This window comes from Brassica rapa, chromosome A09 (assembly GCF_000309985.2).
Source record: "Brassica rapa cultivar Chiifu-401-42 chromosome A09, CAAS_Brap_v3.01, whole genome shotgun sequence".
In the NCBI taxonomy this organism is placed as follows: Eukaryota; Viridiplantae; Streptophyta; class Magnoliopsida; order Brassicales; family Brassicaceae; genus Brassica; species Brassica rapa.
In genome coordinates, this window is record NC_024803.2 from 12,324,448 (window position 1) to 12,345,824 (window position 21,377).

Below are 21,377 nucleotides of genomic sequence, written 5' to 3' on the forward strand. Positions count from 1 at the left end.
GACCGTGTAAATATTTTATTAATTGTCTAACAACTTGACATTACCAACAATTCAGCTTTCATCCCATGTAATTTATTGTCTAACCAGATATATATTAGATTAGCTGTCCAACAAATTGGCATTTAGACTGAGTACATATACATAAACATTATTAGTATGTTCATTTAATATGTCATAGCTATGATTTGACTTCTTATGATATCAATTTAAAATCATGAGTTAACTTTGCCGTATATTTAGCATAGCCAGCTATATATATGATATATGCAACAATTTGTACAGTAAAACAATTTCATTACATGGTAATAGATTACATCATTGGTTACAAGAAAGTTTAACAAGCCAAAAGGTAAAGCAAACCATGCTAAACTTTTTTATAAACGGCTTTGTAAAAATCATCTCTCATCTATTACAAGAAAGTTTCATTGCTACAACAAGTTTCCATATTTTCTAAGGCTGATAGATGGCTAAAATTTGAGTTTCATCATGCTTTTAAAGTTTGGGAATGCTTATCTTACAAAAGTTAAATGGTATAAGCAACCACTTGACAATAAAACAATTTCATTGCATGATAATATATTACATCATTGGTTACAAGAAAGTTTAACAAGCCAAAAAAAAAGCAAACAATGCTAAAATTTCTTATAACCGGTTTTGTAAAAGTGATCCCTCATCGGTCACAAGAAAATAAAGCTTATCAACCCAAAAATAAACTTAACCAGGCTAAAGTTATCTGTAACCGAAAACTACACACAAAAGACATTCTTGTGAACTTAACTATATACATATCACCATAGAAAAGCTAAGTCAATTTTTGGATTTCGAAATCTACACACGCACCATCGGTCCCACTCCCTTCAGAAGACTTCTTTTTGCTCCATCAGTTGGGTTGTTTCCAATGTTTGGCCCAAGGCTATAACAAGTAGTTCGTCCTCTCATCTTCTTAACAGTAGGCGAGGTTACCCCCCTCCGCCGGAGCCACCACCATCTCCATACTCTCCACTAGGTTGGCTAACGGTGAAAGAAGGAGGTCCATGTACAAAAATCAGTGAGGCTTCACAGTTTCCATTCCATATTTCCTCGGTCTACCTCTTCTCTTCTTCACCTGCTCACTTCCATGTTCATGTTCAAGCCGCCAGCTGAGCTTTGTTGGTACTGCTGTGGTGGTGGCGACTCTGATCTTGTGAGCTTGTATGTTACAGATGCAAATCCTATAGTTGGATTCTTTTTTTGCTGGGGCACCGAATGTGTCAGATACTGAGTGGAAAAGGTTTCGCTTTCAGGAAAACACAATCCATTCTTTTTCAAAGAAAAATATTTTCAAATCTAATCCAAAATCTTTGCCAAATCTTTATTGTACGTAGACAAATTTCTAAAGATACTAATTGTACTTACCACACACTCTGAAACAGAAAACTGACTATAACAGAAGGCTAGTCTCAGACAATTACATTGCCCCACTTCACTAACCTTTTTGGATGTTTCACTGTTTTGGTTAGTTCACTAATTCCACTCTTTTCCTTTGTTTTTGAGCAAATTATCCCTATGTTTTAACTATGTAATCTCAAGTTGCTTAAGTAAGGATATTTTAACTCGATCAAAAAAAAAATATTTGTGTGATCGTCACCTGTTCTCCCCTCTTTGAGAGAGAAGAAAAATCAAGAGTAATGACTTATTGGCTGCTTAAACAAAATGTTTGACTTTGACTTTGCGTAATGCCAAATTAACGGTAGCAAAAAAAAAAAAGTGGTTCCTTAGCTTGTGAGCGCCTGCCTAATAAGTTGCCGGTCAACAAGCACTACTGTTTGTGTCATTTTTTCGTTCATTTCTATTGTGTCATTTTCAACAGAACTAGTAGATTGTTTCATAGTAATCTATTTATTGTTGGTTGTTTTATTTTATTTTAGTTATGCAGACCATCTATTTTGATAGAATAGTTATGTTCTATGCAAAAAGAAAAAAAATGAATAACCGAAAATTAGCTAAAACATCATTTGTGAAATAATTACATATATTTCTCTTCATAAAATGATTTTACCCCTGTTACATATTGTACTGTTGATTCCCGTAAAGACGTAGCTATTAATTAAATCTACTTTAAAGAGTTTATTTTTGTAGGGAAGTAAGATGTTTATGGAACGTGAAGAATCGTAGAAAGAGGGAGAGAAAGAAGTTGAGTGTCCTATAAAGCGTGAATCAAAACCGCTTTAACCATCTCTCTCTCGTCTCGGAGGATCTAAAACCTGCATTTGATTTCATTCCACCGACGGAGTCATCTGGATCTGAATCAGGTTTGACTAAAGAGATGGCGGCGGAGAACGAGCAGCAGCGAAAGTCTTCATCGGTCTCCGACATGGGAGCTTGGGCAATGAATGTGATCAGCTCCGTTGGGATCATCATGGCCAATAAGCAGCTCATGTCTTCCTCTGGTTTCTCCTTCAGCTTCGGTTCGTCTCCCTCTCCCTCTCCCTCTCTCTCTCTCTTATTATCATTGATTTGAGATCTGATATTGATTACTCCTCTCACTCAGCAACCACTCTCACCGGATTCCACTTCGCTCTAACCGCATTGGTCGGTTTCGTCTCAAACGCGACGGGGCTCTCCGCATCCAAACACGTCCCTCTCTGGGAGCTCATTTGGTTCTCCGTCGTCGCTAACGTCTCCATAGCCGCCATGAACTTCAGCCTCATGCTCAACTCCGTCGGCTTTTACCAGATCTCGAAGCTGAGCATGATCCCTGTCGTCTGCGTCATGGAGTGGATCCTCCACAGCAAACGCTACTCCAGAGAAGTGAAAGTGGCCGTTGTGGTTGTTGTTGTTGGTGTTGGGATTTGCACTGTCACTGATGTCAAAGTTAACGCCAAAGGCTTTATATGCGCGTGCGTCGCCATTTTCTCCTCGTCTTTGCAGCAGATTGTAAGTGTCATCATCTTCTTGAATTGGTCTTTTAAGATCCGGAATCTGATCTATTGTGTGCTTGTGCCAGTTAATAGGTTCCTTGCAGAAGAAATATTCGATTGGATCTTTCGAGCTGTTGAGTAAAACAGCGCCGATTCAAGCTCTTTCGCTGCTTGTTGCTGGTCCTTTTGTTGATTATCTCCTCAGTGGAAAGTTCATCTTGAACTACAATATGTCTTCTGGCTGCTTTGTAAGCTTCTTCTATCTCTGGTTCGTTTTATTTATTGCTATTCATTTGTCTAATTTATTCTCAACCATTTGCAAGGTATTCATCCTTCTCTCATGTGCCTTAGCTGTGTTCTGCAACATAAGCCAGTACCTTTGCATCGGGCGATTTTCAGCGGTATCGTTCCAGGTTATAGGTCACATGAAGACTGTGTGTATCTTGACACTGGGGTGGCTCCTGTTTGATTCTGCAATGACTTTCAAAAACGTGTCCGGCATGTTCGTTGCGATTGTTGGGATGGTGATCTATAGCTGGGCCATGGAGCTGGAGAAACGGTCTAATCTTGCGGCAAAGGCTTTGAACAGTGTGAAACACAGCTTGACTGAAGAAGAGTTTCAACTTTTGAAGGAAGGTGTAGAAACTACACAGTCCAAAGATGTCGAACTTGGCGGTTACACAAAAGCGTAGTAAGAGATGGATAGTAAAACATAGTTTTCTGGTACACTTTCTTCTGTGTTAATGTTAAAGTTGTATTGTTTTGTGTTATTTAAAACCAAAGGGTGGTGGTCGAATAAAAGCAAAGATCAAATCCTCCCATAAAGGATCATAGGAGATTAGTTCTACGCTTCGAACCAATGGCTCTTTCTTATAAAAAAACATGTTTTGTGTTATTTATATATTTACCCAATTCCATGGAAATTAACTTCAGTCGTCACATGTTATTGTCTTACAGAACACTCAAAGAATTTATTCTACTCTTCCGTCCTCTCATATATTTAGTCTTGCCTTCTAGAAAGTATTTGTAACTCAATGTGAATTGGTCTTTCAAGTTTTGGTGTTTAGCTGGATGGATTACAGTATACTTAAGTGCAATCACAAAAGCATTTAATTCATCATTTCATGACTTCACCAATAAAATTGCAATTCGTGTGATCTTTTATCATACCAATAAATTCTCATCTAACCTCCATAATTCTCCTCAAACACGAAGAAGATGGTTGATATACAGAAGAACAATGATTTACAGGAGATGGGCTTTTGAGGCCCAATAAGAAAAACTGGTTTCATATTTTAAAATGTCCAAAACATTTAGGGTTTTACATCAGACATATAAAAGGATATTAGGGCTTCTCTATTCCACTTCTCTAGCAGTGAGCTTCAGCCGCAGGACTTATCGCATCTTCAGGTTCTTCCCTCTTCTTCTTCTTTCACGTTCTCTCCTCTTTTACGTCAGTTACGATTTGTATTCCGGTAGAATCTACAGTTTGTTCTTTCTGAGTTTGATTTCGAATTTAATGGTAGGAGGAAGAAAATGTCTCACAGGAAGTTTGAGCACCCAAGGCACGGGTCACTTGGTTTCCTTCCTAGGAAGAGAGCTAACCGTCACAGAGGAAAAGGTATTTCATTTTTATTCAAATGCTTACGTTGGTTTCTTTCAGACGAAACATATCATTTGTTTTGTAGTTTTGCGCTTGTGTTTTATTTACAACTTCGATGGTGTAATTAAAATGTATACTTTGGTTATTTTGATGGAACACGTGCTTAGTTTTCTTGAGTTGCGTCTGAGTGTCTTCAAATTTAGATTCAGCATTATTTGAAAATGAAATGCATACTTGGGTATCTATAATATCGAACTTAAGATGCGTTTTTGAGTTACGATTTTATTTTCTCTAGTTTAGACACAATATCATTGAATATGGTAATCTAGAAAATTGAAAGTTTAATCTGGTTATCTAGTTCACATTTGCATGATGTCCGAGTCTGTGTTATAAGAATGATTGCTTGAATATCTTGTGAGAGCAAGATTTGCTCTGTTTTCTAGAGTTACTTTGGAGTTTTCTCTCTTCTTTTAATTATAAACGAATGATGTATTTGAATCAACAGTGAAGGCCTTCCCAAAGGATGACCAAACCAAGCCTTGCAAGTTCACAGCCTTCATGGGATACAAGGCTGGTATGACCCACATTGTTAGAGATGTCGAGAAGCCCGGATCCAGTAAGTGCCTCTCATTCATTTAAATGTTATTCTTCATTTCCATTTTCAATATAGATAATCTAATGATCATCTTTGCTTGTGTAGAGCTTCACAAGAAGGAGACCTGTGAGGCTGTTACCATCATCGAGACCCCCGCTATGGTGGTCGTCGGTGTCGTTGCCTACGTCAAGACTCCCCGTGGCCTAAGATCCTTGAACACCGTCTGGGCACAGCACTTGAGCGAGGAGGTGAGGAGAAGGTTCTACAAGAACTGGGCCAAGTCCAAGAAGAAGGCCTTCACCGGGTACGCCAAGCAGTACGAGACTGAGGAAGGCAAGAAGAGCATCCAGTCCCAGCTCGAGAAGATGAAGAAGTACGGAACCGTCATCCGTGTCTTGGCCCACACTCAGATCAGGAAGATGAAGGGGTTGAAGCAGAAGAAGGCTCACATGATGGAGATCCAGATCAACGGTGGAACCATCGCCCAGAAGGTCGACTTCGCCTACAGCTTCTTCGAGAAGCAGATTCCCATCGACGCTGTTTTCCAGAAGGATGAGATGATTGATGTGATCGGTGTGACCAAGGGTAAGGGGTACGAAGGTGTTGTTACTCGTTGGGGTGTGACTAGGCTTCCGCGTAAGACTCACAGGGGTCTGCGTAAGGTTGCTTGTATCGGTGCGTGGCATCCGGCTAGAGTGTCCTACACTGTTGCCAGAGCCGGTCAGAACGGTTACCATCACCGTACCGAGCTTAACAAGAAGATTTACAGGTTGGGCAAGGTTGGTCAGGAGACGCACACTGCCATGACTGAATACGACAGGTCTGTATAGTTTCTCTCTCTCTTATCTCCTGTTTAGGGTTTATGAAACTGATGACGTTGTTGTTGTGTTGATAGGACTGAGAAGGATGTGACTCCAATGGGTGGATTTGCTCACTATGGTGTGGTGAAGGATGACTACTTGATGATTAAGGGATGCTGCATGGGTCCAAAGAAGAGGGTTGTGACTCTTAGACAGTCGTTGCTCACTCAGACTTCCCGTCTTGCCATGGAGCAGATCAACCTCAAGTTTATCGACACTTCCTCTAAGATGGGACATGGCAAGTTCCAGACTACCCAGGAGAAGAACAAGTTTTACGGTCGTGCCTCTGCCAAGGCTTAAACAATTTGTCTTTCTTTTTTCTCTTTCCAGTTTGTATTCGCTCTTTCTTCAGAAAAGTCTTGAAAAGTACTCTTTTGAACAATTCGTTGCAATTTTGTGTTTTAGTTATTTTGAGAGTTTGAAAAATGATGTTTCTTCCCCTATTTTTTTTTTAATTCTCATTTTATAGTTTTGATAGTGAGTTTGGATAAGTTTGATTCTGCAAATTGAGGATCATATGAATGAACCAATCTATATCATAGAATTAAGAAATACTGAACGTATTTTTTTTGTCTGCTCTTGGTAGGCGTTGGACGTATTTTTTTGTCTCCATAATTTTCTTTCGTTGTACTATATTATTAGCCAAAGGTCTTTTATTCGTTCACACAAGAGACCGAGAGATGCCACACAATACATTACAAATCTGTACGTTTTATTAGCCAAAGGTCTTTTTTTTCGTTCACACAAGACACCGAGAGATGCCACACAATACATTACAAATACGTTTTATAGTCAAAGGTCTTTATTCGTTCATACAATAGACCTAGAGTTGCTGGCACACAATACAATTTAAAATACGTTTAATTATTTTCGATCCCGAGAAGTGTTTTTACGCTTTAGGCATCAAAGCTGCGGTGATGTTGTGTCTTAAAACCTTGTAAACCGATTTCCATCCTTCTTGGGTAGGGTGAATTCCGTCCCAGAAGAAAGCAGACTTACGATCATCACATACTTTACCATCATCCCCGAGACATGGTATGGAAATGTTTTGAAACGTCGGAATCCCTGCATTTCCATTATATATATTAAAGATGAAAATGTTAAACTTTGGGGGAGTATGAAACTGCTTTTGTTGACTTTTGTTACCTGGGATTCCTCCTGTGTTGTTGAAGATAGCCAAGAAGGTATTGTAGTAATCTATGATGGTAAAAGCCGAATGATTGTTCTCCTTATTAAGCTTGGCGACTGATTTCTGCAACAAAGCGTTGTGGTATTCTACCAGATCCTGTACAATGCCTGCGACACTGGTGTAGTTTGCTAACGCGGGGATGTACCAGAGTGGTGTCAATGATGGTATTGCTATCTTCTTCACTCCCAAGGTGTGGATTCTCCTCAAATTCACCTCGGTTTGATTCACAACTTTCCTGATGAATGGTTTGAACGCCCCCTGAGAAATGCAATAGAGTTAAAAATTTAAATAACTATACCACCCAGACTGATCATGGTGCACTGGTTAAAGCTATTAGCCAAGGACGAAGACCAGTTTTCAGTTTAATTCTCATACTAAACCAGTACAAAATTGATATATCGACTGCATTCTAGCTTTTTTTTTTGTTCAAAGTCATTCGGTTATAAAAATAATTGTATAACTAAAAATCGAACAAGAAGTATATATAATTATAACTGTATTTTTAATACTGTTTGCTATATTTTTTTTTTTGGAGAAAAACTGTTTACTAATCTTACTAGATAGCTTTTTTGTTCAAGTTAATCTTACATATAATCCGATAGGATCATTAGGATATGCGCGAACGAGAGTAATGTAGTCGTTGCCAGCAACGCTAACGAGAGCGACGGACGAAGAAAGGTCGGACGGAGGAGAGTAGACATTGCCGAGGAGTTGCTCGAAGTAATTGATCTGAGCGGTCATGTTAGGATAATTAACATAAGTATCGAACACTCCTGTTCCTCCATAAGCAAAACTCATTCCGTATTGTAACCTTGTCTTATCCACGTCATCTTTCTTGGCGTAGGTCACAGGTAATTTTATCCTTAGCAATTGGGCTGTATGGAGGAAACATGAGTCTCATTACAAATATGGAATAACGATGATCAGTCAAATTAACACATTAATGAATTTTAAAAGAGAAATAGGAAATCGTGTTGTCAAACAAATTCAACATGTATCTAACTCATTAAAATATAAATATGCATGGAAGACAGTAAGAGGCTTGAATAAGAAAATTGTTATTCAGGAAACCTCCAAACACACATTTAAATTTGAAACAAAGTATGTATTTTCGCTTGACAAGTTTTTCATACGCCGTTGAAGTGGATTTCCTAACTAAAACTAGAGTCTTCAACTGTCAATAATATTTTTCATCTGAAGTTAATGAAGACAATGTTTAAGTGTTACGCTCCAAAGTCCAAATTGAAAAAAAATAAAGAAGCTTAAATAATAGAGAGGTACCTAGAAAATCGGTGGAGATGTGGCCGTCTGAGAACCTGCCAGAGGGTTTACCCGGATAAGTGATACCGTAAGGGAATGCCCATGCCCCCTTATCAGTAGTCTTTGTGTTTCCAGTATCGACGTAAGAATCTCCAAACACAAACAATTTATTTCGACCGGAAAACGGATCTTTCTGATTTAAACTCTCAGCTACAACGACATCTCCTGCAAAAAAAAGAGTGATATATAAGAAAATGTAGTCATATGGATTTTAAAGAATCAGTTGCAATGATAACTATATACAATTTTAGTTACCAAAGAGAAGAGAAGAAAAAATAAACAGTAACAGCGAGGCCAAGAGTTTCATTATGGAATTCATTTTATTGTTTAGAGAGACAATGTGGGTGAGATGGGGGATAAAGGAGTGAAACTTGGGTGACTGAAATTGAAGTGTGGTCTTTCTTATTTATAGACCTGCAAACCCGATAATATATTACCAATTTACCATATCCAAATATGTATCCATAGTTCCCTAATATCTTTTAAAATGAAGGGTGGATTGAGGAAATTGCAATAATTTGATCCAAAATTAATAATCTTAATTGGAATTACAAAACAGTACGAATGGTTTGATGATATAAAATTTTAACCATAAGGTATATTACTAATAATTTACATCAGTTTTTTTTGCTAAATCTGATAACTAGACCGACATAAATATTTTAATCAGACAAAAAGTTATGAAATTTAATAGTTAAATCAATATTTAATTTATTCGATCTAATTAAATGGTGGTACAGATTAAAGTTAATGATTTATAACTTGCATTTTTAGAGATTGTTCTATCAAATATTTAAAACGTGTGAGAGTAGAGAGAATATGGTCAAAATGACATATTAGTCCATTGGAATATGAAAAGTTGAAAATATTAAAAACGAACCTCAACTATTGTGAGACGGGTTACAAAATGGATTCAGTCTATTTCAAAAACGAACTAAGAACAATGCGAGACCGAAACCTAATAGACGGATTACACCAAAGTTCTAAAAATCGTTCTAGTGTCATAGACAAACCAATTTTCCTAATTTTCAATGTGTACCGATTTAGACGATTCAAATCGGTTAAAACTGTTCTAATTCAGTTAGAAGCAATCTAAATCAATCTAAATATGTTAAATTAAGAAATAGTGTCAGTATAAATCCACAAAATTGTTTGATTTGTTTTGTATATATAGTTTTGATAATTTATCACAATAATTTTATAATTAAACTCAAAGACTAAAATAGCTCATATAAACATAAAATGTATATAAAATAAATCAATCTCATTAACGCATACACCCCGAATTATCCACCTAGTTGGTAGTTTTCTATAAAACGCCTAGTTACTGCCTAATGATTTCTTGAACATTGGATTACACTATTTTCTTAATATCATTAACATTTAGGTACATTTAAAGCTTTGTTTGTAAATTCTATTACGAAAACATTAAAGAAAACCAGAAATCATATAATTAAATGGACATGTAATTCAATAGATTATATATTTATCAGTATAAAACAAATAAATGTGCAGTGCAAACCCTTATGAAAAACCGTTCTTCTAAATTTAAACATCAAAAATTATTTTTAAATTATAACTCAGTTTGAACCTAGTAATACAATTAGCAACAGTATGATTAGGCCACATGATATAAACTAACCAAAAACTGAACCAGAACTGAATCGGAGAAAAATCCGAGCCGATGTTCACAAATATCTGAACGGTTCATATATCTGTTGAACCAAAAAAAGAAAAATAAATTGAAACATAACAAAAAAACGAATGGATATTAAAATATCTAGAATACAGTTCATATATGTTAAAATATTAATTATATTCAGCATTAAAATTATCAAATATTATACAATATATACTTTTAAACCAAACTAAATGAAATACTGAATTACTAACTATTTTTTAACTGGAATATTTAAAATTATCTCTATTACCCAAAAGAACCGAATTATCTGAATAATTTGTATGCAAAATTAATGTTAACCGAAATATCCGATAAATTCGGCCAAATCCAAGAAGAAACCGTTCTTCATATTGGTATTTGTTTTTATTATTATATATCTCTTTATATAAATTTTAATTTGAGTATATAATAATAAAAACAAATAAAAAATTATATGAACATATGTTATTTCATAAAATAAAATTATTATAATTCAACTCAACACATATTAAACTTCCTGTGATTATTTTATTATGAGTGAAATATTATTTTGTAAATTATGATATTGCATTATTATTCGAGTTACTTAGTACAAAAATATATAATATTTTTGGAAATTTGTATTAGAAATTATTAAAAAAACACTCTTCGCAAATCTAAAATATGTATTTATTAACATCTCTAATTAACCCTCTCACAAAAATTAATATATGTTGCACATGTCATTGAGATTTATCGTGAGTTATCTAAAAAATTAGTTCAACATAAAAAGTTTACAAATTGTGCATGTCATTGAGATACAATTTTTTCCATTTTTCATATATATATAATAGCTATAAACATTGACCTGTCATATTGGTTGTTTTTTCATCAATTTGTATTGATTTGATAGAAAAGACAATATTTAACTTGAAAACACATATTCCACAACACATCTATCAATAATAAAACTAATTTTTTGCTCTTATATGGCTTCTACAACCAATTAAAAAACGTGGCTACGTGGATTAAAAAGACAAGGACGTGTTTGTCAAGTTCTTTGAGAAAAAATCATTTCATTAATTAATACATGAAAAAGTAGAATAATACAAGAAATTAATTTTAATGGATTCAAAATATATATTAAATAAAATTATAAAATATATTTTTAGTTTACATCTATACTATTAAAATATAAGTCATAACTTCTTCCACTTGTGATATTTTAAAATGAACAATCCTCAATCTTAATCAAATTTTATATAATTTAATCTACATATATTTTATTTAAAATACAAATAAACATTATTTAAGAAAAATCTAATAAAATCTTTTCTGGATCATTTTAAATTTTATTTCCAAAAATTGGTTAATTTAAAGTTTAATTATAAAAAATATAATTAGAATTTCAAATTAAAGTAAATTTTTTTATGAACGAATTTTTTTTAGAAATACATTTTATAAAGATCTTAAAAATATTTTTTCAGAAAGAAATATCCATTTCAAATAAAATAAAACTAGGTATTCTGCCCGCATATGCGGGCGTAGTGTTCTTATAAATATTTATCTATTTATAACTATTAAATCAAAACCAACATAATAAATTATTAATTATGTTTTAAAAAACATAAATCAAACACTAAAATTTATATTTTATGATAAAAATGAATATTTTCAGATAAAAACACAACATATTTAGGAATTATCTTATATTTTAAAAATATATTTTATTTTTGAGATTTTTCGTATAGTTACTTATAGTCAATTATCTAATATAACATATAAATAAAATACTATTAATATATATTCATTAGTTTTTATCAAAATATATAAATGGTTATTGTTGTGTTAAATTTTAAAAACATTCACATATTAGAATTATTTTAGAAAATCATTAGCATTTAATTATAAATTGTTTTATATCTAACTATAAATTTTATAATAAAATATTATTTTCAGATAACAACATAATATATCTAAGAATTATCTTATTGTTTTAAAACGTGTTTTTATTTTTGAAAATTTTATTATATTTATTTATAGTCAGTTATCTAATATAATATATAAATATAATATTAATAATAGAAATTCATTTATAATTATTTATATTTTAGATAATTGTTATTGTTATTAATTTTTAGATAATTCTTATTCTTATTGTTATTAATTTTAATCACTTATTTAATCAGATAATTTGTTTTTATTTTTAACTAATTTATTTAATTTATTTATTAAGGGTATAAACTATTTATTATTAATTTTAAACACTTTTTCAGATAGATTTGAAATTCATTTTTATTTTTTGATTAATTTAAATAGTTTATTCATTAAGGTATAAACGATATTAACCGCTTTAACTTTTAACGTGAGAGCTCCATTGTAAAAATTTACTTCACAAATAATAGTATAGATAATTTTTTTATTTAACTTTGTGTATTTCAAGCAATTTTTCAAATAAGATTTTTACTACAAAATTATTTTGCATGTACAATATATTTTAGTTTTTTTTTTTGTTGTTTTTAACAATATCTCAAAATATTTCTTCTCTATTATGTATGTCCAATTTAATTTGACTTCCATATACATCTAAAACTTAAAATAAAATTAAAAATTATGTACAATAGTATTGTTACATAATAATGTTCATAAAATAAATTGTGTTACAAAATTTATAGTAATAACAATATAAGCTAACTTAAATATAAGCATTATAGAATTATATAATACATATAAATTTCATTAATCTAGTGATAAATTTTGTTATATCACATTAAAATATTTTAGTATAAGAAGAAAAAACCTGCACGGATGTGCGGTCAGGATCTAGTTTTGATTTTTTTTTTTTTTTTTTTTGACATCGAACGACCATTCTATTACTCAAGCTTGAGGTGGTATGGGTAACCAGACCGGAATAGAACAACCAATGAAAAGTAACTCCCTATGGAAGGATCTAGCATTCTTAGCTAAAAAGTCTGAAAATTGATTTCTCGCTCGTGGAACATGAGTGATGCTAAACTCCGGGAAGCATATCTGTAGCGTCTCTATCTTCTCCAATTCCGTCGCAAAGCTAGGCCACACATGAGGATCATCTAACATTGCGATCAGCTCCTTATAATCCGTCCCAAAGCGCTGGCATGTTGAGTGCTGTAGCATATTCTCCATTGCCCACCGTAGCGCTTCTACTTCCGAATGCAAGGCTGATTCACGTCGAGGAAGATTCTTCATCCCCATGAGCTGAGTATTTCCCGTATTGTCCATCCAAACCCATCCAAGTCCACTGAAGTTGGCAGATGTTGTCCAAGATCCATCCAGCAAGCAAATATTACCCAAGCTTATGACTTGAGGGTTCGCTATATTAGTCTCTTGTACCATAGGTTGTGCCACATCGTTCGCATCAAACCAGGCCTGACATTCACTCTCTGCATAGCGGACTAACATAGTTTACAAATCCCCATTTCGTCGACCATACCTTTCTGATTGGCAATAAGTAAATTATATCTTATGATTTCTTACCTATAAAAGAAGAATCACAACCTATGGTACAACTTATGAAACCAGATCTAGTTTTGATTAAAAGAGAATTATTGAAAATGTTTACATTGGATTATTTATCTCAGAGTTAAATAATACATGAATTTTATCTTTTCACATGAGATTAGTAATATGTGAATGATACAATTATTATGTTACTGTTAATTAAAGTTTTGTCCATGTTATGCTTGAATGCGGTGGACTAAGTTTCCGTGACTTTCACGATTTCAATCTGGCCTTACTCGCGAAACAGATGTGGAGATTTCTCAAATATCCACACTCTCTCCTAGCAAGAATTCTAAAGGGCAGCTACTATAGACATTCGAGTCCAATGATGATTAATTCGGTAAGTAACCCATCGTATGGGTGGAGAAGTATAATCGCAGCCCGGCTGGTCTTACAGCAAGGCCTCAGAAAAAAAAATTGGGAACGGACACGCAACAAAAGTATGGGAAGATCCATGGCTTCCAGTAACTCCAGCGAGACCGGCGAGAGCAAAAATTTACACTGTGATCCGGAACTACGAGTCCACCATCTGATTGACTTCGACTCTAAGACATGGAACTTAGAGATTCTAAACGTGTTTGTCGACGCAACATACATACCGATGATCACTTCACTAAGGATTAGTAGGACTGGTCGACCTGATAGCTTCTGTTGGGACTTCACAAAGTCCGGGTTATACACAGTAAAATCAGGATACGAAGTGGCACATGAGATCAGAACGAGGTCCGCAGTTCCTCTCATCCTCGAACCAAGCACAACAGTACTCAAGAAAGCGATCTGGAAGGTGAAAGCTCCACGGAAACTTAAACACTTTCTATGGCAAGCCATTTCGGGATTCCTTGCGACAGCATACCAACTCAAACAATGCCACTGCAGCCAAGACAGCTCGTGCCCCCGCTGCGGAGCCGATGAAGAAACTATCAACCATAATCTGTTCCTCTGCCCTCCTGCGCTACAATGCTGGGCATTATCTGCTGTTCCATCCCCTCCGGGAATCTTCCCGTGTCAATCTTTATATGAGAATATAAACTACTTACTACATAGAGCAAAAGAACGAAGAATGGACTCAACGATGCTGGAAGCCTTTCCATGGACAGCTTGGTACATATGGAAGGCACGTAACGAAAAAACTTTCAATGGCAAGGACATAGCACCCGCCGACACCATCCAAGTTGCACAAAAAGAAGCCGAGAGCTGGAAGCTAGCCCAAATAATCACAGAGATTACAGAGACCCAAAAAGAAGATCAGCCAGTACAAGCCAAGACACCGCAAACTAGTACTATACAAAAGTGGAGATGCCAAGTAGATGCATCGTGGAAAAGCACGACCGAAGCGACGGGACTGGGCTTTGTGCTCCTGGAGGATGACACACCGACTCTGTTTGGAATGAAAGGAAATATAAAAACAGCATCACCTCTTCACGCAGAAGCAGAAGGTATGTTATGGGCAATGTAAGAACTGCTAACGGCAGGACGGCGTGAGATCCACTTGGAAACAGACTGCGAACAATTGGTGAAACTTGTGCATTTGGAGGAAGAATGGCCGGCTCTGGCCGCTGAACTTGACGAAATCAAAGCTCTCTTCAACGATTTTCTTTGCTGTTCGATTTCATTTATTCCTAGATAAAAAAATGTCTGTGCGGATCACCTCACAAAGGGTGCCCGATCACGTGAAATCAACTCAGATTTTGTAAGTGGTTTTGCTCCCAGTTGGCTAGCTATTGAGGCTGGCCTAGCAGGAGCATGATAAACTAATCTACTCTTTCGTTGCCAAAAAAAAAATTGTTTAATTTTCTGTTTTCAATGTTTCAGAATTCTAGAGTTTGATGTCAAGCAAATATTCTTAATATATATCATAGATGGTCAGAATTTTGGGTTGATTAGAAAAAAGGGTAGCCAAATATGATGACGAGTGCTAATCAACCATTACCATTCTTTTGTTTTTCATTTATTCATATAGTTTCCATTGCTTTGAAAGGAAGAAAAACATCTTAGTCATGGTCTACACTTAACATAAGCCCTTATGAACTCTCTAATATTCATTCATTTATGATATTGATTTTTATTCTTATTACTCTTGATATGTTTTCATCTGTTATGTGTAAGGAATCATTTGTTAAATTAACGGTAGTCCCGAGAGGGATTCATGGCTTGTGAAACAGCAATGGTAGAATGGAGATACTTGTGTTTTCTCCATCTAAATTTCTGCTACTTCTAGATCTATAGTAGCTAACAAGAAATTGTGTTTATCTTTGCTTGAACATCCCTTGACTGATCAATTTAAGCTAGTTTATATGAGTTTGAATTCTTAAGGGCAATGAGAATTGAGTTAAGAACTAAAGTGAACGTATCATATAATTAAAGTATATTTAATCTATTAGTTTATCATTGAGAATCGATTACTTGAATGATTTATGATAGTAAGTCATAACTACTAGCCTATCCTTCGTATATTAATTAAGAAACATTACAACATTGTTTTGTAGCCACGTGTCACTATGAAAATAAAATTTAGAATTTTTAGAAAAATAGGTTGGTCCATCTTAACTTATATTATACTTTTTATTAAACTAACAATTAAATTGATAAATAGTGTAAAAAAAAAATTCTCGCATTTTACTTGTCTAATATGATTAACGTATATATGACAATCAATGATTATGAATAATAAATATTTGATAATAATTTTTGTATCTTAGCTCTTTTTTATTTAATTTTATATTATTAAAAGATATTAAACAACCACATTAATTATATAATAAAAAAAATAATTTTTTTCTTATATGTTATATTTTGAATTTTTAAAACGACTATAAATTGCTAAAACGTTAAATGTCTCATACTAGAACTTTGTGATCAGTAGTTTAACTTTTTTTGGTAATAAAAATATACAAATGATCAGAAATTATATGAATATGAAGTCTCATTTACTAGAATTCATATTATATATTACTATAGCTTAAAATTAAACTATATAACATAGAAAATAATACTTAAATATGATAATTTCTAAATTTGTATCGAAAATGTATTGAAACCTTAATATTTTACTATTGAAATTTGCATTCAAAAAACCGCACATTAGAAATTTTGTGTTTATGTTATGAATATGAATTCTCAATTATAAATATTTATATTAAAATATGATGTATATCTATGTCCATGTCATTGAAATTAAGTTATATACCATATAAAACAAATAAAATATTATTTTGATTTATTTACCAAAAAAATATCATAAATAAACAAGATGTATTGTTTTAATTTATGATTTTACTCTAATTTAATTATATACATAATATAATACGTAAATAAATACAAATAAATAATAATAGATAAAAATTAGTTTTGTATATAACATTCATCCCGCACAATTAATAACTATTTGTGAATTCCTCCCGTAATCCAACACTTAGTTAACTTATTTTATTGCAATTCATATTTCGGATTCCAAGCAAACCTATCGTACTTATTCTTAGCTTCGTCTTTAGTCGTACAAAGTTGGTGGGTAATACTGGGTTTTATGGATTCGATCCTCAGTGACTACCATTGTCTACTGTATTAGTGCACCATATCCTTGAAATTATTTTGGGTTAGGGAATAAAAAGTAATATCATTCCACACCCATCAATATGCAAAGTGATGCTTTGAATGGCTTCATGCTTTACAAACATGAGATGTTATTTAATAGGGGTTTTTGCAAAATTGACCTACAACTTAAAGTCAAACACAAAACTAATCTCCTTTTTTTTTGAAAATTGGTTTTGCCCTATTCACCCCACAAGTTCATATAATTTACGAAAATGCCATCAATTTTTTTCTTTTTTCGAAAATGACATTTTTACTCTCTCACCCTCATCATCTTCAAGTAATTACAAGATTGTCATTGTCATCAATACCACAACCACCATGAACAACCAATTTGAAGCTCTTAATGCTCCCAAAATCGATTTACCCTTGTTCTTTTTCCATTCTTGTGAACTAAACACAACATATCTCTCACTTTCTCTCCACAATGAGCTAAAAAACCCAAGATTTTGATTCTAAAATTTTTATGGTTCATAGAGTCATAGAAGCTAACGATTCTGAGTGGGTTACTTTCGTTTGTGATTCTGTGTGCTTGGAGAAGCCTTATGTATGCTAAGGAACTTATCTCACTAATTTAAGGTATGACATCGAGTTTTTTTCCAGATCTGTTCGTCAGACGACTTACTTGAAAAAAATTAAGTCGTCTACTATTGTAACCTGAGACGACTGAAAGTTAAGTCGTCTACTATTGTTTGGTTTCAAAAAAATTTCCAAAGAATCTAGACGACTTACATTTCAGTCGTCATAGGCTAGTTTTGCATTTGACTGGATAATTTCAGAAGTTTGACTTCCCCAGACGACTTACATTTCAGTCGTCTGGCGAAAATTAAAATAATAATATTTTTTGAAAAGTAAACGACTTACAATTAAGTAGTCATAGGTTAGTTTTGCAATTGAAAAAAAAAACTTCAAGATTTAATTATACACAGACGACTTATAATTCAGTCGTCCAGGATTTTTTTCCGAGATTCTGGTCAAACCTGGTAAATACTCGACGACTTACATTTCAGTCGTCTCGTGGACGACTGAATTATAAGTCGTCTGTACATAGTTAAATCTTGAAGTTTTTTTTTTCAATTGCAAAACTAACCTTTGACGACTTAACTGTAAGTCGTCTACTTTTTAAAAAATATTATTATTTTAATTTTCACTAGACGACTGAAATGTAAGTCGTCCAAAAAGTCAAACTTCTGAAATAATCCAGTCAAATGCAAAACTAACCTCTGACGACTGAAAGTTAAGTCGTCTAGCTTTTTTGGAGTTTTTTTTTAACCAAACAATAGTAGACGACTTAACTTTCAGTCGTCCAAAATAACAGATTTCAAAGTCAATTGCAAAAATAACCTCTGCATTGACCAGACGACGTATAGTTTAGTCGTCTAGACAACTTAGATTGAAGTAATCCGCTTCGATATTTAATAAACTTTCGTTTTCTATGTTCTAAGTTTGCTAATGTGTTTTATTTTGACTTTTTCAGATGATGTGTCAGTTACATGCAGTGTATGGAGAATGGTTGTTGAAAGTTGGATGTTGGAATTTTGTGGTTGATCATTTCAAAGGAGCGAGAATGTTATTTTTGAATGAAAGTTCGACACATGCTGATCTTGTTGCAATGGCTCAAGAAGATTATAACCTGGACATGAACACAGAGTCTGTGGAGCTAACCTACTCATTACAACAGATGGCTCCAGACCTTCCTCCTATTCATGTTACAAGTGATAGACAAGTTCGAAACTTGCTCGAGATAACTAAAACGCATGAAGTACGTTTTTGTGTATCAAGCTTTAGCAAGATGAGAACGGTTTTAGAGGAAAGGGATGAAGATCATGTGGGGGATGAAGCTGAGGAGGGGGATGAAGCTGAGGACGGGGATGAAGCTGATGTGAGCGATGAAGATGAAGAGGGGGATGAAGCTGAGGAGGGGGATGAAGCTGAGGAGGGGCATGAAGCTGAAGTGGGGGATAAAGCTGAGGATCATGATGGGGAGGAGGATGCTGACATCCCTGTTGTTGCTGATGCTGAGGATTATAGTGAGTATGGAAAGGTTAAAGATGAGGATGAGGAAGAAGATGATGAAATCTGTTTTGATGATTATAAAGGGGCATATGGTTGTGAAGGATAAGGATCATCTGCAGACAGAATCTATGTCAACCAGAGTTTTGCTAGTAAGGATGCAGTGCTTTCAGAGTTGCGGTTGACAGCGGTGAGGCGTAGGTTCTCCTTCAGAATATTCAAGTCAACGAAAACTCTGTTTGTGGCAACATGTCGTGTTAGTGGTTGTCAATGGAAGGTCCGAGCAAGTGTGAAACATGGGACTAAAACGTTTTGGGTAACCAAGTATTTGGCAACTCATACATGTTCCATCCCAGACAGAATCGCTCAGCGGAAATGTTGTACTCCGAAGTACATTGGTCGACTTTTCATAGATCGAGTTGGAATCATTGATGGGTTGAATCCGCAGCATATCAAAGATGCAATGAAGAACATGTTTGGCATGACCTTTGATTACACCACTTCATACAGAGCATTGTTATATGCGCAAGAAATGGTGAGAGGATCAGCGGAAGAAGGGTATGAGCGACTGCCTTCATATTTGGAGCAAATCAAGGCAGCAAATCCGGGTTCTATCACAGCTATAGAACTTGATTCTCTGAATAGATTTAAGTATCTATTTCTTGCTTTTGGAGCTTGATCAGAGGATTTAAGTATCAGAGAAGGGTCATTGTGGTAGATGGGACTCACCTAAGTGGGAAGTATGGGGGTACTATGTTGGTTGCAGCCGCACAAGACGGTAATTTTCAGATATATCCATTGGCTTTTGGGATCGTAGATGGTGAGAATGATGAATCTTGGGAATGGTTTTTCACAAAATTGGCGAGCTGTGTATCTGATGAGTATCCTCTGGTGATAGTCTCCGACAGGCACGCCTCCATTATAAATGCGTGTGAAAAGGTGTTTCCTTGGGCAACCCGAGGAATATGTTATTATCACCTTCAAGAGAATATTGTCAAAAAGTATAAAGGGAAGCATCTCTTGTACTTGGTGAAAGGTGCTGCTTATGCTCATACACTTTACGATTTTGATCGGTACATGGATGAGATACGGAGTGCAAATCCGGATCTTGCTGAGTATCTAGAGGAAGCCGATGTGACCCTATGGTCTAGGGTTCATTGTCAGGGAGACAGGTACAACTTAAAAACGAGCAATATCGCTGAATCAATTAACTCCGCACTGAAGCGAGCAAGAGGATTTCCTATTCAGTTCCTGCTGGAGTTCATAAGGGAGAAGCTAGGAAGGTGGTACTGGAAAAGGAGAGGAGATGCTTTGAGTCTTACAACTCAACATAGTCGGGGTGTTGAACACTTGCTTGCTGTCCGAGAGGAGAACGCGTATACTCTGAGAGTCCAACAAATTGATGGATGGAAGTTCTTTGTGAAAGGTGGCAATAGGGACTGTAATGTTGATCTGGAACTTCAAAAGTGTGATTGTGGTGTCTATCAAGTCGAGAAAATACCTTGCTCTCATGCTATAGCAGCTGGAACAGCAGCTGGTGTGCATATCTCCACACTTGTGTGGCCGGTCTACTCAAAGGATACTTTGTTTGCAGGATACTCAGAGAATATATATCCTTGTGTTGGACAACTTGTTGAGGCACGCACATGCTTTCCTCCGGAAGTAAAGCGTGGTCCGGGGAGACAGAAGAAATCAAGATGGCAATCTTGGTTGGAGCTATCCAGGATGAGAGGACGCAAACCCCGGAAGCAACACAGGGTTTATAGGTGCTCAGTCTGCAAAGAAACTGGCCATAAGCGTCCACAATGTAAGAACTGACGTGGAGACCTTTAAGTAAGTCGTCCAGAAGACCTTTAAGTAAGTCGTCCAACGTCTTAACTAGAATTTTCTTCTGGTTAGTCGTCTAGAAGACCTTTAAGTAAGTCGTCCATAAGAACTTCTGGTTAGTCGTCCAGAAGACCTTTAAGTAAGTCGTCCAGAAGACCTTCTGGTTAGTCGTCCAACGTCTTAACTAGAATTTTCTTCTGGTTAGTCGTCCAGAAGACCTTTAAGTAAGTCGTCCACAATGATTTTCTATGTTTTATGAACTTCTCTGTAGTCGTCCACAATGATTTTCTATGTTTTATGAACTTC

General features: G+C 34.8%; 4 protein-coding genes across 4 annotated transcripts; 3 read left to right on the forward strand and 1 right to left on the reverse strand.

The window, feature by feature from the left end:
* Window positions 1-1,840: 1,840 nt before the first annotated feature.
* LOC103838747 (UDP-rhamnose/UDP-galactose transporter 3) lies at window positions 1,841-3,839 on the forward strand. The gene is made up of 4 exons (XM_009115200.3): window positions 1,841-2,447; window positions 2,531-2,916; window positions 2,987-3,148; window positions 3,224-3,839. The coding sequence occupies exons 1-4, from the start codon at window positions 2,306-2,308 to the stop codon at window positions 3,590-3,592; spliced, it is 1,059 nt and encodes a 352-aa protein (XP_009113448.1). The 5' UTR covers window positions 1,841-2,305; the 3' UTR covers window positions 3,593-3,839.
* Window positions 3,840-4,179: 340 nt separating this feature from the next.
* LOC103838748 (60S ribosomal protein L3-1) lies at window positions 4,180-6,426 on the forward strand. The gene is made up of 5 exons (XM_009115202.3): window positions 4,180-4,310; window positions 4,427-4,521; window positions 5,009-5,119; window positions 5,204-5,918; window positions 5,994-6,426. Exons 1-5 carry the CDS (start codon window positions 4,201-4,203, stop codon window positions 6,256-6,258), a joined length of 1,296 nt encoding a protein of 431 aa, XP_009113450.2. The 5' UTR covers window positions 4,180-4,200; the 3' UTR covers window positions 6,259-6,426.
* A 225-nt stretch (window positions 6,427-6,651) lies between these two features.
* On the reverse strand, window positions 6,652-8,877 carry LOC103838749 (GDSL esterase/lipase At5g03610). The gene is made up of 5 exons (XM_009115203.3): window positions 8,723-8,877; window positions 8,429-8,632; window positions 7,736-8,022; window positions 7,105-7,405; window positions 6,652-7,023 (listed from the first exon to the last, which is right to left on the reverse strand). Exons 1-5 carry the CDS (start codon window positions 8,784-8,786, stop codon window positions 6,848-6,850), a joined length of 1,032 nt encoding a protein of 343 aa, XP_009113451.1. The 5' UTR covers window positions 8,787-8,877; the 3' UTR covers window positions 6,652-6,847.
* A 9,966-nt stretch (window positions 8,878-18,843) lies between these two features.
* On the forward strand, window positions 18,844-21,062 carry LOC117127691. Its single transcript, XM_033278305.1, has 4 exons — window positions 18,844-18,993; window positions 19,153-19,312; window positions 19,367-19,802; window positions 19,919-21,062. The coding sequence occupies exons 1-4, from the start codon at window positions 18,844-18,846 to the stop codon at window positions 21,060-21,062; spliced, it is 1,890 nt and encodes a 629-aa protein (XP_033134196.1).
* Window positions 21,063-21,377: the final 315 nt, after the last annotated feature.